A 16,515-nucleotide genomic window follows, 5' to 3' on the forward strand; every position below is an offset into this window, starting at 1 on the left:
GCGATTAAGGCCTCCTTTGGTTCATAGAATAAGAATATCACGAGAATAGGAAAACATAGGAAGTGATAAGACATGCATCTCAATTTCCTATGAAAAAAAGATGTCATTTGATGCATAGGATATGAATTTTTCCATAAAGTCTAGGCTAATATTTTCTTTTCTTTGAAATGTGAAGGATTGATTCCTATCCTACATAGGAACATGAATCCATTCTTACAAACCTTTGTTTTTCATATGAAAACCTTATCATGTAGAATTCCTACACATTTCCTTTTTTTTTTGAGAAAATCCTACACATTTCCGACAAACCAAACCAAAGGGGGGGGGGAAGCTAGTGGTCAACCGACCGATCTTTCCTCTCACATCCATCATGTTCTACGCTTGAGACACGTCTTGATGGGCCAGCACACAACTTCTCTCCTTTCATCCCTATCTTTAATGAAATGGCCGCATATTTTTATCTCTCCTATCCATGCGTTGAATCTCATCTGACCATGCAGAGCGCTCTGTATTGCAGTTCTTGCAACCGAGCACCTGTTTCAAAAAGGCATACCACAACAAAAAAATGTGGTGATGCAGAGACCATGGGGTGCTCTCTCCGTTGCAGCCATCGGCGTTCTTGCAAGTTTTCGCAACAACAATCTTGTTGCAGGAATACATAGAAGAAGCTAGAGATGTTGGATCCTATTGCAATGGAGGTTTTGCAACAAGAGTCTTATTAAAAAAAGAGAATACATTTTGCATCAAGGGTCTTGTTGCAGAAAAATAGAGAAGAAAAAGTTTTGCAACATGGATCTTGTTGCAGTAAATTAAAGAAGAAAATATTTTGCAACAAAGGTCTTGTTGCAGAAAATTAGAGAAGAAGAGATTTTTGCAACATGACTCTTGTTGCAGAAAGTTAGAGAAGAAGAGATTTTGCGACAAGAGCATTGTTGCAGGAAATTAAAGAAGAAGAACAGACGGCTTGCGTTGTACAATCGGACGGCTCGCATGGACTTTTGAAAAGATCCGCCTGTCGGCGCGTAAAGATAGTGGTCAACCGACCGATCTTTCCTCTCACATCCATCCCTATCTCTAATGAAATGGCCGCATATTTTTATCTCTTCTATCCATGCGTTAAATCTCATTTGACCATGCAGAGCACTCTGTATTGCAGTTCTTGCAACTGAGCACCCGTTACAAAAAATGGGTTGATGCAGAGACCACGGGGTGCTCTCTCCGTTGCAGCCGTCGACGTTCTTGCAAGTTTTCGCAATAACAGTCTTGTTGCAGGAATACATAGAAGAAGCTAGAGATGTTGGATCCTATTGCAATGAAGGTTTTGCAACAAGATTCTTGTTACAGAAAAATAAATAAGAGAAGACGTTTTGCATCAATGGTCTTGTTGCAGAAAAATAGAAAAAATAAAGTTTTGCAACATGAATGTTGTTGCAGTGAATTAAAGAAGAGAATATTTTGCAACATAGGTCTTGTTGCAGAAAATTAGAGAAGAAGAGATTTTTGTAACATGACTCTTGTTGCAGAAAGTTCGAGAAGAAAAGATTTTGCAACAAGAATATTGTTGTAGGAAATTAGAGAAGAAGAATGGACGGCTTGCGTTGTACAATCGGACGGCTCGCGACGCGGCCAATCTCCAACTCGTAGCACTGCCTAACCAGGTTAAGTTTTTTTTTCGAGAATCCCATCCAAACCAAACTCGACAACCGGGCCGCGCGGAACAGCCCAATTCGAATCCATGTCCTGACGGGCGACGAGGCCCAAGCCGTCATTACTTACCCCGAACCGGCTGGACCGCACGCACGTCCGGACTCCCGACCGCACTACTGACTCGAGTCGAGTCGAACGCCTCCTTCGCAGCCAAGCAAGCAAGCAAACGACTACTCCCCGTCCCCGTCCCCGTCCCTCTCTTCTCCTCCCCCCTATCTCTCTGCCTCGTCCACGTTTCGCCTCCCCCATATCGGCGGACCGGATTTCAAACCCGCGTCAGGCCGACGAGGGCCAGGTCTCCGCCGCCGCCGCGCCCCTCGATCCATCGGCCGCGCCCGATCCGCCTTCGCCGGGGCTGTAGAAACCCACCATGGAGGCCATGGAGGAGCTGTCGCAGCTCTCCGAGTCGATACGCCAGGCGGCCTCGCTCCTCGCCGACGACGACCCCTCCGACGACACCGCGCCCAGGCGCCCCTCCACCTTCCTCAACGCCGTCGTCCTCGGCAACGTCGTAAGTGCCGGGCGGCGCCCCCCTGCGCCTCAGAACCGTCGCCTTGTGCCCCGATCTGATCCGTTCCGATCTGTCTGTGCAGGGTTCAGGCAAGTCGGCCGTGCTGAACAGTCTCATCGGCCATCCCGTGTTGGTGAGATTTTAGTCCAGTAGCTCAGCTCCCCCCTCCTTGCATATATCGCCCTCGGCGTTGTTTCTTAATTGGATTGGATTGGGTGGCGTTGTGTGGTGCAGCCGACGGGGGAGAACGGGGCGACCAGGGCGCCCATCGTGGTGGACCTGCAGAGGGAACCGGGCCTCAGCACCAAGTCTATCGTGCTGCAGATCGATAGCAAGTCGCAGCAGGTGTCCGCAAGTCAGTAGGATCTCACAGCCGCCTTGTTTTGCATGATCACCAACTTCGGTTCGACCTGGTGCTGAAATTTTCCATGTGCAGGTGCTCTGCGGCATTCTCTGCAGGATAGGCTCAGCAAGAGTGTGTCTGGGAGGGGCCGCTCAGATGAGATTTCGCTCAAGCTGCGAACCAGCACAGGTTTGGCCATTAATTCAACAATTGCAGTGAATCTATAGCTGCTTATCCTTCAATTAGCAATGTAGTACATAGCAGTATAGAGTATAGACTTGTACAGAGGAAGATTATTCAATCTCTCATTCTACATTTTTCTTGTTTTGTTTTCAGCTCCCCCCCTAAAATTGATTGATTTACCTGGGTTAGACCAGCGAGCTGTGGATGATTCAATGGTAAGCATTTAAATATGGATACTTTACTTGTCAATTAGTTCTGATATAATGTTAATGCTGAGATATTAGAATAGCTTACAGTAGTCAACCATGACCACTCCTCAAAATATATCGATATAATCTCGACATAAACATTTTGTACCATATATGTGATTTATATGTCTTACAATGTTAGCTTCACACAAATTTTGTCGTCTGGAAATCATTTTTATGCAGTTATGTCTCCTTGTATTGATGTGGAGCCTTTTGAACTATTCTTACTTGCCTACTTCTTTGACAGCATGTCAAAAACAGTTACTTAATTTTGTCATACTAGTTTACTTTCTGCTACTCAATGCTGACTACCTTTTCAATTTAGATCAATGATTATGCTGGGCACAATGATGCAATACTACTAGTTGTGATACCTGCGGTACAAGCAGCTGAAGTTGCATCATCTCGAGCCATCAGGCTGGCAAAGGATATTGATTCAGATGGTCTGTCTTTTGAAATGGAAAAAAATATCATCAATAGTAACACCTACTTTGTTCTTTAGTAAATGATGTTTTCCACTCGCTGTAGGTTCGAGAACTATCGGTATCTTAAGCAAGATTGATCAAGCAGAAGGAGACGCGAAAACTATAGCTTGTGTTCAGGCCCTTCTCTCGAACAAGGGCCCAAAAAACCTTCCTGACATTGAGTGGGTCGCTCTGGTAGGACAATCTGTAGCTATTGCATCGGCACAATCTGGATCAGTTGGTTCTGAAAACTCGCTGGAAACAGCATGGCAAGCTGAAGCTGAGACCCTTAAGTCCATCTTAACTGGAGCTCCCCATAGTAAGCTAGGTAGAGTTTCTTTGGTTAGCGCCATTGCTAAGCAGATACGTAAAAGGATGAAAGTGCGTCTTCCTAACCTATTGACTGGGTAAGAATCTTGCCTCATGCTCTAATGATACACCTATTAGTTTGATATATGCATTGAGTTACATGAAGTCCTCCCCTTTCCACATTGATGTTAATTCAGTAATATGCGTTACTGTTTCAGCCTTCAGGGTAAATCCCAGATGGTGCAAGCTGAGCTGGCAAGGCTTGGGGAATCTATGGTACAAAGTCCTGAAGGAACCCGAGCAGTTGCATTGGAGCTGTGCCGGGAATTTGAAGATAAGTTCCTTGCTCATATTACATCTGGCGAGGTTGGTGGCTAACTTTAGAAGTAGACTTGTGCTATATTTGAATTATTATCCCCCAAAATTGAATAATTGATTAAAAGATTAGTGCACTTTTTTCCAATATATGAAAGGGGTCTGGATGGAAAATTGTTGCAAGTTTTGAAGGCAAGTTTCCAGACAGAATTAAGCAGCTACCATTGGACAGACATTTTGATCTCAACAATGTCAAAAGGGTAAGGCCGCTTTCACTTCTAAGATACACTCTGGTAGCAATTTTCTGCCTTCTATAAAAATGTTTATTCTCTTGACTTTGTAGATTGTCCTGGAAGCCGACGGTTATCAACCATATTTGATATCTCCAGAGAAAGGGTTGAGGTCATTAATAAAAATAGTACTAGACATGGCAAAGGAGCCATCACGACTATGTGTTGACGAGGTATGCAATCCCTGGGCTACAGAAGTAAAACTTATTCAGACTTTCTCCTTTTTCCTTGAGGTTAATGTTCAATTTAAGGAAAGTATTAGACAAGCTCTATTGTTTATTATGATCTAGGCCACTTCCACTTTTACCCTCACTGGGTAATATTAGACTAACTTCCTCAATTTGAGTTCTTTCTGGATATATTTGATTGGATATCAAGTTCTTTCAAATTTTTTTTAGTTTTTGCTGAGCTTACCTGATTTGAGTTTCCAGATTTGATGTTGAATTTGTGATCCCAAGGCTGCAAATATTTGAGTTTCATAATTCTAGTTCAGTTTTTTGTATATTGGGTGGTATTAGCGTGGCATTTCTTTCGTATTGTGTTGACATAATATTTAAGCATCCATGTGCTTATGCAAGGTCGCAGAATCTTTTGATATATTTATCTTGTTTACTGACATGGCAAAAATAATTTTTACTGTTCGTACACTAGGTACACCGTGTATTGTTGGACATAGTCAATGCTTCCGCTAATGCCACACCTGGGCTTGGAAGATATCCTCCATTCAAGCGTGAGGTATCACCTATAGATTTAGAAGCACCTTTCCGCTTGCTTGTTGATAGGTTCCATCTTTGACTATTCTGAGTGTACATTTGTCCTTTTTTTCTAGGTCATTGCAATAGCATCGAATGCATTGGATAGCTTTAAAAGTGATGCCAAAAAGATGGTAGTTGCTCTTGTTGACATGGAGCGTGCCTTTGTTCCTGCTCAACATTTCATCCGTCTAGTACAAAGAAGGTTGGTTCTTGATGTTTCTAGCCCCCTCCCCTCTTTCCTCCTTCAGTTTTGTGCAATTTGTTATTTGGTATCTAGCATTTAATTGCTGTTTCAGCCTCATTGTTCTGTGCTTGTAAGGGCTAGTTCTTTTGATCTATGCTGTGGAAATAAGCTCCAGATAAGCTCCTGTGCAAATAAGCTCAAGATAATAAGCTAGCCAATTCTTTTCAGTGCCTGTTTTTTCAGCTTATTTGTGGTACGGTTAGTGAAAAGTCTGTAATGCCCTTGGACTATATTGTTGTTCGGATTAAATGATATCTAGCTTATTTTCGCCAGAAGCTGCCAGAAGCCACAAAAGAACTGGCCCTAAGTTTATGAGAACCTAGTTGCAGATTTCTGATTTTAATTTGCGACTTAATTTCCCACAATCTATCTTATGTTGGGTTGCTTCAGGAGGAAGTATCCATCCTATTTTCAGATAGCTCCCTCTTACCTTTATAAGTGATCCCAGAAAACTGTACGCATCTTCTGTTTTAACTCTTATGTCATTCTTCTCTTTGTCACCCACTGTTCAGCATGATTTTTTTCGTGCTACAAAATACTCCCTCCGTTCCAAAATAGATGACTCAACTTTGTACTAACTTTGCTTAGTACAAAGTTGGGTAATCTATTTTGGAACGGAGGGAGTATGTATTAATTGCTTTGCTTGCTAAAGAAATCGGCCAAGTATTTTTGCCAAATTACACTGATTTCATGATAAAATTGTTGAATGCCGACCGTTGCCCTTTTTTTGTTTGATTGGCAGAATGGAGAGGCAGCGCCGTGAGGACGAGATGAGAAACCGACCTTCCAAGAAAGGACAAGAGTCTGAACAATCCGTGACAAACAGGGTATGGCTTGTGCTTATTTTCTTAGGGGTCACAGTTGCATGTCCCTATTAGAAAATATAATATGATATTGAAAAGTAATGCATTTTTTTATCTGTGGACATAGAGCACATATTGTCCTTGGTTATAAACTATTATTTGATTTTAGGCCTCCAGTCCACTAACAAAATCTGAGCAAGCCGGTGGTAGCTCAAAACCAACGAAAGAAAAACCAAGTCAAGACAAAGACACAAAAGAGGGACCAAATTTGCAGGTTGCTGGTCCTGCTGGTGAAATTACTGCAGGTAAAAAGAAAGGCAGTAAATCCGTCTGCTGAAGTTCGGTCATAAAGGAAATCTGTTACTATTAAATGTTGCACTTGTGCAAAATGTCATTCATTCCACGAAATGAATATGACAGCTTATATTTTTATGTTTCTTCACGCAACTAGGCGCACATCCTTGTTTCATGTACAAATAAAATTCATCTTTATAGACCTAGTTAGTTTAGTCCATTTAGAATAACATGGGCATTTCCGCAAGAATTTGAATCATAGAGCACTTTGAGGTTTGAACCACATGTGGGATTCTAACATGTCTTTGATGCACGGTAATAATGTACTGATGTACATGCTGATCTATGCAACAATTTGGTGTATAAACATACCCCCCCTTTTCTTCAGGTTACCTTTTGAAGAAAAGTGCAAAAACTAATGGGTGGAGCAGAAGGTGGTTCGTCCTAAATGAGAAGAGTGGAAAGGTTGGTCAGTCTTCCATACTTGTTGATTGGTTGTGCATTTGAACTCAAAAGGATTTTTATTTCAGGCTGTTAATTATTTTCATAATTTTCATGGAACATGCTGTTGATTATTTTACTTGTTTGTATGCTTGGTTGGACTCACCATCTGTTTTTATCAGCTTGGATACACAAAGAAGCAAGAGGAAAGACATTTTCGTGGTGTCATCACTCTTGAGGTGTGCATAAGTTTTGCATTTGTTACATGTATTATTTTTCTACTCGGTAATGATGTTGCATGATATCTCAGTTTCGCGTTAGTTGTTTTAATAGTTGAGTACTCTATTGTCTTCCCCTAATTCCACCTGGAAGAGCATGTCCAAGGAAACATTGCATGTGTAACTCTTAAGATTTATATAGAACTGATTCACCAACTTTGTATGGTGTACTGTGTAGGAATGCAACCTCGAGGAAGTAGATGAGGAAGAACCTTCTAAAAGCTTAAAGGATTCAAAAAAGGCTAATGGACCTGAAAAAGGCCCAAGTCTTGTGTTCAAGATAACTAACAGGGTCGCCTATAAGACTGTCCTTAAAGGTTAACACCCCTGAACATTATAGCATCATGTTTACTTCATTTTTCATTTTATAAACTGGTTTTCTTGTTTTGCAGCTCATAGCGCTGTTGTATTGAAGGCTGAGAGCACTGCTGACAAGGTTGAGTGGGTAAATAAGATAAAAGCTGTAATTCAAAGCAAAGGTGGTTCTTTCAAGGCTGCAAATTCTGAGGGTGGTCCACTGAAGCAAAGCCAGCCAGATAGCTCCACAGTAAGTTCTAGCTTATGCACAGTCGATTTTCCTTTCTAAGTATATCACTGCAAAGCTTTCAGTGTTTTTTTATCCCTTTTCTTAATTTACATTAAGAGTGTTATTATGCAATTTCGGTTCCCCTTTTCGGTATGCCTGTTCTTTTGATTTGTCAACATGGAATCTTATCTATTGTTTGCAATTGACATCTGATCCCTCTTACATTTCAAAGGATGCAATGATACGGAGACCAGCGGATCCTGAAGAAGAACTTAGATGGATGTCTCAAGAAGTTCGTGGTTATGTTGAGGCTGTTCTAAATAGTCTAGCAGCAAATGTCCCAAAGGTTTGTGTTCTATAGCTTTATTCAGTTCATTTGGCCTAACGATCTTGGCCGAGTCTTCATCAAAGTTTATTTGTTTCTTTATCAGGCCATCGTGCTCTGCCAAGTGGAGAAAGCAAAGGAAGATATGTTGAACCAGCTATACAGCTCGATAAGGTGAATGCTCTGTCCAGAAATAATAGAGTTTTAATTTCTTCTTCTGGAGACCAGCATACTGTCTGTGTCTCTTTAAACTTTCTCCTAGTATTGTTAGGATATATTTGTACTCCAAAAATCATACACCTGCTTACAGTGGAGATGAATGTTTATTTTTCTTTAATTTGACATTTCTCTGCATTGCATCCCTTAACATGTTTCTCTTTACCAGCGGGCAAAGCAATGCAAAAATTGAAGAACTTCTCCAAGAAGACCACAATGCTAAACGTAGAAGGGAAAAGTACCAGAAGCAATCATCTCTGTTGTCAAAGCTCACACGTCAACTTAGTATCCATGACAATCGAGCTGCTGCTTCCTCTTATTCAAATGATAGCCCTGAAGCTGGTAAGCTGATTTTCTTTTTTCATTTATTTGAATACCACTACCAATTGTAACTATTTTGTTGTTATCCAAGCTAAACCATGTTGGCTCTTAGGAAATGTAGGGCGTAATGTGCTATTCGCATATAAGATTTCTGGGTGTCCAGATTGTCATATTGTAACGATTTGCTTAAACAAAAATCATTTACAGAGAGCCCTCGGACACCCGGCCGCCCTGGCGAGGACTGGAGGTCAGCCTTCGATTCTGCAGCAAATGGCCCTGCCCCGAACATCGAATCAAGGTCGAGAAGTGCCGATGGTCGCAGGCGCTCCGAAAATGGGGATCCCAACTCTACCAGCCGACGCACACCAAACCGAATGCCGCCAGCGCCACCGAGATACTAATCGTGCTGATTAGTATCCATGATATATTATTATGTATTCTTGCTAGGCACACGCCCTGTTTCTGATAATTGGGTGGTGAGATTGGTGGAGCAGATTGAGATTGGACGAATAGAGTGAGCGCCTTGGTCGAGAGGTTTCATCGACGGTGTGTATGCATGCGCAGGCGACCCTTAGTTGTTTATAGAAATATATAGTTGAATCAATTCTCTCTATTGATTCATGATCTATCTTGCATTTTGACGCCTGATGCTGTACCTTCATAGTGGTTTTTGGGCCTTCCACGCGTCACCCTGCTGGCGTACGCCTTTTTCTTACAACTTGGCATTATTTGTACCAATTTTAATCAGTTTGCCTTTATAGTTCAGCCCTGTAAATATAGATGATTCTAGTAGGTACAAATGTTACACATCCAGGGAACAACGTGAATTTAGCATGCGGCTATTGAAGCAAGCAAGCAGGCAACATTGATGTAGAAACTCACATGGGTTGAGGGTCAAAGGCGTGCTGCTGTTTTTCTGCTTCTTACGAACGAGGTGTGCTGCCGCTGCAAAGCAGGAATATTCGGGCCTCGTAGGACTGTCTACGTATCCCAACGTGGGACCTCACCCGTGGACGTCCACGTATATATGGTTGAGTGGACATCACCCATGGACGCCGACTGATCAGGCCCGACAGTGATAAAATTGTTAACAAAGGAAAATTAGCCCAGACAGTGAGTCCCATTTGACAAAAACAGTGATAAAATTGTTAACAAGATAGGACAAATTTGCTTTTTTTTAGGGGAGAACAAAGTTGTGTAAATAAGCAAGTAGTTTGGAGAAACTTTGACTACACTTGTAAAAAAGTAAAAAGTGTCATTGCATTCAGGAAGTAAACTGTGAATTTCACTCTATCTTTGAACAACAAATGGTTCAACAGAACAGTGAAATCGCGCTACCCCGTGGAGGTCACTACATGATGCTTCCATGCGTGACAAGTGGCATGACTTGGTGTCTCGAAGGGGTCTTCCGTGCAAGGAGAGGCGACCACGTCTGTTTTTCCAGTTTTCGTCTTTTCCTTTTTCAATTTAGTACTTAAACATTTTGTATGTTCCTTAACCTACCTTTTTTGTTTCGTTGCGAAAAATGTTCAATGTATATTGAACAAATGTGTATTTGAAAAATATTCACTATATTAGAAACTTGTTTACAGTACAGAAGACTATAAAATAAAGGAAGAAATACATTAGAAAAACCAAACCTAGAAAAAGAGAAGAAAAGAAACAGAAAAGGAAAAGCCTAAACAACAAATCAAATCAAAAACCATAGAAGAATATCTCAAAAATGCTGTGCCAACAAACGAAACGGAGTACCGGATGGGACATGTGGTTAGCAAATTCAAAATTCATCATATAGCAAACGAAATAGAGCGACCGATGCGAACACAAAAACTGGGCAGGCCCAGATGGCTTAGTTCAGTCGTCGCGTCAACTAAACGACGCATGTGGCGTTAACTAGGGTTAGCCATGCTGCAATGACATCGCACGTTCAAATATAGGCGTCACTCGCCAACAGCTTTTCCTACTATTTGACGCCCGAAGAGTTCACCTAACGCACGCCTGTCGTTGAGCCGGGCTCCGCCTATTTAGCTCGCTTTATTTCCCGTCCCGCACCGCACTGGTTCCTTCAAGTTTTTTCCATCAATTATCTTTTCTTCTTGGAGTGAAAGGTACTGGTTCTTCTTTTATCGGAGTGGTTTTCCTTTTGTTTTTTCTGTTATAATTTTTATGAAGTTTCTATGATTTTCTAATGGCTTATTTTTGTTTTTATGGTTTTATTTTTTCTCTTTCTAAGAATGTTATAATTTATGGAAATCTTATAAAATTTGATAACATGTTTAAAATTAGTAAAATGTTTTTCCAACACATGATTATCATTTAAAAATTATGAATTTAAAGAAGTTAAAAAACTTGATATCATTTTATCATTTGTAAATATTTTCAGCCAACGATTATATTTGCTTGAACAAATCAACACAGTAAAAAAATCAATACATGTTGATTTTTTATGTTTATGTGTTTTCTCAAAGAATGTTCATGTAATAAAAAGTGTTCGTGTAAAATGTTAGTTTATTAAATTTTTATGTTACTAAAAATAAGTGTTCCTTTTCTTCATAAAACTTTCATGTTCTATGGAAAACCAAAAGAAAACCGGATGAAAACCTTTTTTTGCTTAAATCGGAAAAGGAATGAACACTGGGTAACACAAAAACGAGATAGTGGAACACATTCGAACTGCACCAGTCCATGAGCATGTGCCATTTTTGTTTGCCAGCAATTTCATGCACCGAGCGTCGAATAGGGGCGCCCACACCACACTGAGGGCAAAGCAGGGTTCCCGGCCTCGGCACCCGCCCGCGAGCTAAGAGCATCTCTAGTTCTCTGCCTCTTTTCCTAAAACCTAGCTCTCTTAAGCACATTTATAATTTTGAATCTCTAAAATTTGAGGGTTTAAAGTTCTTGCACATAGTTCTTCCGCTAAAATTAACACCCTATATATTTTTATATTTTTTATGTCCTTTGCCTAGATTGTTTGAATGTTTCCACCATTATAAATAAATTAAACCTTTCAATAATAACTCAAAATGTTTGACAACAATTTAATGCAAAAATATTTTTTCAATTCAATCCACATACCATTCCAACATAGGGAATCCAAAAGCCACCACATTTAAAATAGTTCATCAACAGCCACCACATATCACATAGTTCACCAAAAGCAACCATATTGAACATACATCACACACTCCCATTGTAATCACTACCACTCATGCCACCACCATAGAACCTCTATTGCCAAGATCTCTCCATGAGTGAGTTTGCCAATATCGTTTTGCCATTTCATACAACGCGTCGTTCGCATCCATGAGCATGGTTTGGCACTTCTAGGCCTTCCGCTTGGTTCTTTGCTCACTCTCAACCTCTCTGCCTCACCGACTGTCTACCACAACAAGGTTTGCCCGACTCCGGCGAGCGAGGGGCCTCATCGGAGCGATGACGGCGGAGTGCCTTCGCCTCGCTCTAGTGCTTGTAGTCGCTAGGTGATACGGACCTGGTTTAATTTTTATTACCTCTGTTTTTTTTGTATTGCCATGACTGAAGATGAATAGATTGTAAGTTTCTGGCGCACCCCCCGCCCCCCCTCTCTTTCTTCCTGCAATATTTTGAGCTCCATCAAGCGAACACGAGTTCCCCCCTTTATGTCATTTTCGCTAGGTTTCACCATGTATATGTACGTGAAGTGAGGAGGTTTGACGTATCTGTCGACATTTTGTTGAGTGGATGCCTCAGCAACTAAAGCGTAGTAGAGAGCTACTAGCAGCAATCATTTCTAAGACCTGGGGGCTTCGAATTGGAAGATAAGAAAAGACGTGTAATTTGTGCATGCAGGCGATCCCCTTTCCCAAGCGTGGATTCGATTAGGAGAGAGCCGACGTCACTTGCGATCCTTTGAGGAAATTCCACGATGGTCATTCTTGTAAAGCCGTACTTGGTTTTACTGTCGACACGAGGTCACGATCCTGCCAACCAAACCATGCATTCTCCCTATGATCACTCACCATGCTGATCAGTCCACGGTTTACGTGAGACGCCTTTCCCTAACCCCCATGCATTATTGCCAGAGCTGCTTGGTTAGTTAGCGGCTTAGTGTCGTCCGTAATACTCTCTCCGTCCGGAATTACTTGTCATAAAAATGGATGAAAATGGATGTATTTAGAACTAAAATACATCTAGATACATCCATTTCAATGACAAGTATTTTCGGACGGAGAGAGTACTACTGTACTTTCAGCTAATGGGTGTGCGTGCCAAGATGGACCGCTCGGTCCACATTGTTTTCAGCCAACTGCCCGAGATGCCGAAAGATCGCGATTCCGGGTGAAGGAGTAAGAAAATATAACGAGAAAGTAGATGTGCTCGTCGTGTATAGCGTGTACGGTGTACGTGCATGAAGAGCCTAGCCCAACCTCTCCTTCCTGAATCATGGCACGAGGGCTTTTGTGTTTTGTCTCGTGCTCTATCTATCGTCCTGGCCTTGCTACGTCACACACAGCTCTCTCGACGGCAATGGCTGAGGAGAATAATTGATCCGGTTGCGAAAAGCAGCAGATTCAGAACAGTGGAGCTCTGAAGTTTCAGTGGCACAGCAAGCAGCCAAGGGTAGATGGATAGACAGATAGGCCTCGGAATCCGTACGTAACCTACAGTCCCCAAATGGCTGTCAGTTCAGGTCGATCATTGTCAGAAGCACAGGATCAACAAACTGCTCCCTGATGCTACCGCTGTCCTCGTGCTTCTCAAGATTGAGCTATACATTACGACCTGACCAACCAAGCTCAGCATTATCTAACTGCTGATGCATTTCTCCCCATTGAAAACTCCTACGTGCTCTCTCTTCAATGCGTCGGCGGACAGACGTACGTACAGATCGATGGAGTTCCGTTCCAATCCTGGCTTGGACATGAACAAAACAGTGCATTTTTCATTTCTTCTCGTCGTGTTCTAGGCAAGCCCCGGAAATTTGGATTCCTGTGACCCGTAAACGCACCAAGAAGCTGGTGATAGATGGATAAAGGTGCACGCGCGAGGCTGCCTACCGAGCTGATTGATCACCGCGAGCTAACTGCCTGCCATCAGCGGCACTAAACAACGCTACCTCCGCGGATACTGCACAGCTTTAAACGCAAATCTCATGCGCCAAACCAGCACTACACCAGTGATCTACAATAATACTCTGTGATCGCTAGCTAAACGATCAAATAATCGCGCGCGCATGAAACCCTCCACTCGCATCGGATGGTTGGTGTGATGGCATCGCCTCAACAGCACCGCACTGCCCTCGTCGGCTTGCCTAATCACCTTGCTCCTCACGCGTCAGAGTTAGCTAGGTAGCTAGGCGCTAGCAAGTAGTCCGCCAATGGAGCAAGCGGGCTGGCAGCGATCGAGGGACAATCTACACGTACGCACTAACGGAAAACTTGTCGCCATGTTTGTTGTAACTCCCGAAACTGTTCCGATATTCTACTTTCCAAACGCCTAAGCATGCATCCAATGTACGTACGACATTCCAATGTTCTTGTTTGTAGTGATAGGTCAAGTCAGAACTTGGAACAAAAGGTTTGTTGTAAGCATAAATATGCACTGCCTGCCTAGTTCCACATTTCTGAAATACAGTACTAAAATAACACATAATTCTGCAAATGTTAGTTGCCTTATTTTCCTCTGGATAAAGAATCAACGACCAGCTCCGTGGTTCCTTCACATTTACTGAAGGTGTCGGGACACAAAACAAAGCTAGAATTTATGTTAAACTGTTTTAGAAAGTTCAGAGTCGATGCAATGGCTCTATAGATTTCCCTGCAAAAGTTAAAACCTAGACCAAGAAATTCAAGACGATTTTTTTGCTATTATTAAAGCAGAAACATTATTTTATTTTGCAAATAAATCGAAATATTTCCATTGCCGACATTTAAAAATTACTGCGGGCATCATATTTTGCATGGCTGACCGCTGATTGTTGCAGAGTAAGTAAAACAGTCAAGTCAGCAAGGCTGGTGATGCTCTGAATGTTATAATTAACCTCTTCTCCCCGTTAGCTTAATGATCAAGATTTAGCCAGTGATGCTCATATGGCCCCTCACAACATCTTATCAAAGTCGTTATGACGTTGTACGCTCCATCGCTTTTGCAAAAGCAAGCATTCTGTTTATGTTAGATGACACATATCTTTCCTTCCTTTTCCAGCTCTTCTTTCCCTCCCCTCCTGATGAGAATCACTAGCTACTCTCCACTCTCCAGTATTGTTTGCAAGCCCCTTTTCAACGGACGTCACCTCCACATAGCTACACAATCACCCTCAGCTCACTTAAATACTTTGCTTAAGCCAAGAGATACATCGGAAACCATATCATACTGGCTTTGGAATAGTAGCCTGAAGATCCTAAAACCAGCTTGGTTGTGCCACTTAGATCCTTAACTTACATTTACTTTGTCAATTCATCGTACTTTCTTAATTAATCAACCAAAGCTGCACAAAAGTAGCAGCTCTACTATAATACACTTCTCTGCAACTTACAAGACTTCTGAACATAGAACTGCTCCATTCCTAATTAAAGGTTCCTAATAATCCGCATTCGCGGTGCCTAGTAGGATTACAAGTGGAGCAATTACCGTAAGCACGTAGGATCAGTGGACCAAATCAATCAATCAACCAGTCAGCAGGTGAATATGTACAGCGAATCAGGTTAATTGGCTAAAGATTTGGTCCACACAACGCAATGCAGTACAGCACCAGCATATTTCTCCTTGTGTATATGGAGGACAGGAGGACCCAATCCATTGCAGGTAAACAAGCAAAAGAGAATGATTCCTCTAAAAGCTGATCCCTAGTTGAAGCCAGTTCATGCAGAGCCCTAATTGCACCACTTTTTATTGGTGTTTTCCTTTCAGCCCATGCCAAAGCTAAGATAGATTCCTCCATTTAGTTGTGAAAAGGGGAGAAGGAAAGTTCAGTAATTATGTGTTGCTGTTGTGTACACTCCTTTAAGATTCATGGCCCTTTTTGTAGTGGGAAATGAAGAGGAGACAAAGCAATGTTCATACTAGGGTATCAAAATTTTCCTCCGGCCTGATTCTCACAGATGTACTGGTTCGTGTACCAAATCAGAGAGCATGTCTTCAGGAGGGGAAAAGCCATTTAATTTGGTTTACAACGCCATTTGACTTCCTTCAAAAACAAAAACACCATTTGACTTATTTTGTCGGCTTGAATAGAAACAAAGCACGGGATCAAAATTTTCTTCCGGTCCGGTTCTCACAGATACTGGTTTCGGCAGGTTCATGTACCAAATCTCAGAGCATGTCTTCAGAAGGGAACAAAAACATTTAGTTTCGTTTACATTACCATTTGACTTTCCCGCAAAAAAAACACCATTTGACTTATTTTGTCAGAGTTGAGTAGAGATGAAGCACGAGATCAAAGTCAAAGTCAGTGTATGGCTGTATGCACGATGTAATTTTCCGACGAAAAGATGTGCATTTTTTCCTTCCATTCCAGCAACAGCTGATTGATGGCTCAGATGGTTTCAGAGCTGGCAGCTAGGATAGAGAAATTGTTGAGTATATTGTGTACGTATATGTTTGTGTATAGGGTCCATCTCCTGTTTTCTCTGTACAGTTGAGGTTATGCCCCACCTCTGTACTTATATATACGTGCCTGATGCACCGATCAATACATCGCGATTGCACAACCCACATCTTGTCCTTCTACATGGTATCTATCGCAGCACGATCCTAAACCCTAAGCCGCCGCCGCCGCCGCTGCCGCTACTCCCCGCCACTGCCATCAGCCGCCACCGTCCTCCCGGTCGCCGCCGCCGCCGCCCTCCCCGCCGCCCCGCCTTCCGCCGCCGCTGCCTCTCCCCAAGGCCGCCGCCGCCGAACGCCGCTAGCTTCCGCGCCACCTCCCGCACCACCCCGCCCTCTCTCCCGCACCACCCCGCCC

General features: G+C 42.4%; 1 protein-coding gene across 1 annotated transcript; it reads left to right on the plus strand.

Annotated features, from left to right (window-relative positions):
- The first annotated feature begins 1,837 nt into the window (after positions 1-1,837).
- On the plus strand, positions 1,838-9,182 carry LOC123155865 (dynamin-2A). Its single transcript, XM_044574010.1, has 22 exons — positions 1,838-2,218; positions 2,301-2,351; positions 2,453-2,573; positions 2,655-2,750; positions 2,898-2,959; positions 3,318-3,435; positions 3,521-3,863; positions 3,984-4,131; positions 4,239-4,340; positions 4,424-4,543; positions 5,022-5,105; positions 5,200-5,327; positions 6,112-6,196; positions 6,342-6,477; positions 6,855-6,931; positions 7,090-7,146; positions 7,364-7,502; positions 7,578-7,732; positions 7,944-8,057; positions 8,143-8,210; positions 8,422-8,594; positions 8,781-9,182. The coding sequence occupies exons 1-22, from the start codon at positions 2,078-2,080 to the stop codon at positions 8,972-8,974; spliced, it is 2,712 nt and encodes a 903-aa protein (XP_044429945.1). The 5' UTR covers positions 1,838-2,077; the 3' UTR covers positions 8,975-9,182.
- The last annotated feature ends 7,333 nt before the right edge of the window (positions 9,183-16,515 follow it).

Source organism: Triticum aestivum, chromosome 7B, assembly GCF_018294505.1.
Source record: "Triticum aestivum cultivar Chinese Spring chromosome 7B, IWGSC CS RefSeq v2.1, whole genome shotgun sequence".
In the NCBI taxonomy this organism is placed as follows: domain Eukaryota; kingdom Viridiplantae; phylum Streptophyta; class Magnoliopsida; order Poales; family Poaceae; genus Triticum; species Triticum aestivum.

Bases quoted from the DNA above. Each gene is read 5' to 3' on its own strand.
- LOC123155865 (XM_044574010.1), top strand. From the start codon at position 2,078: ATGGAGGCCATGGAGGAGCTGTCGCAGCTCTCCGAGTCGATACGCCAG. The intron at 2,751-2,897 runs GTTTGGCCATTA...TTTTGTTTTCAG, and splicing joins CAAGCTGCGAACCAGCACAG to CTCCCCCCCTAAAATTGATT. The intron at 8,211-8,421 runs GTGAATGCTCTG...TCTCTTTACCAG, and splicing joins CAGCTATACAGCTCGATAAG to CGGGCAAAGCAATGCAAAAA.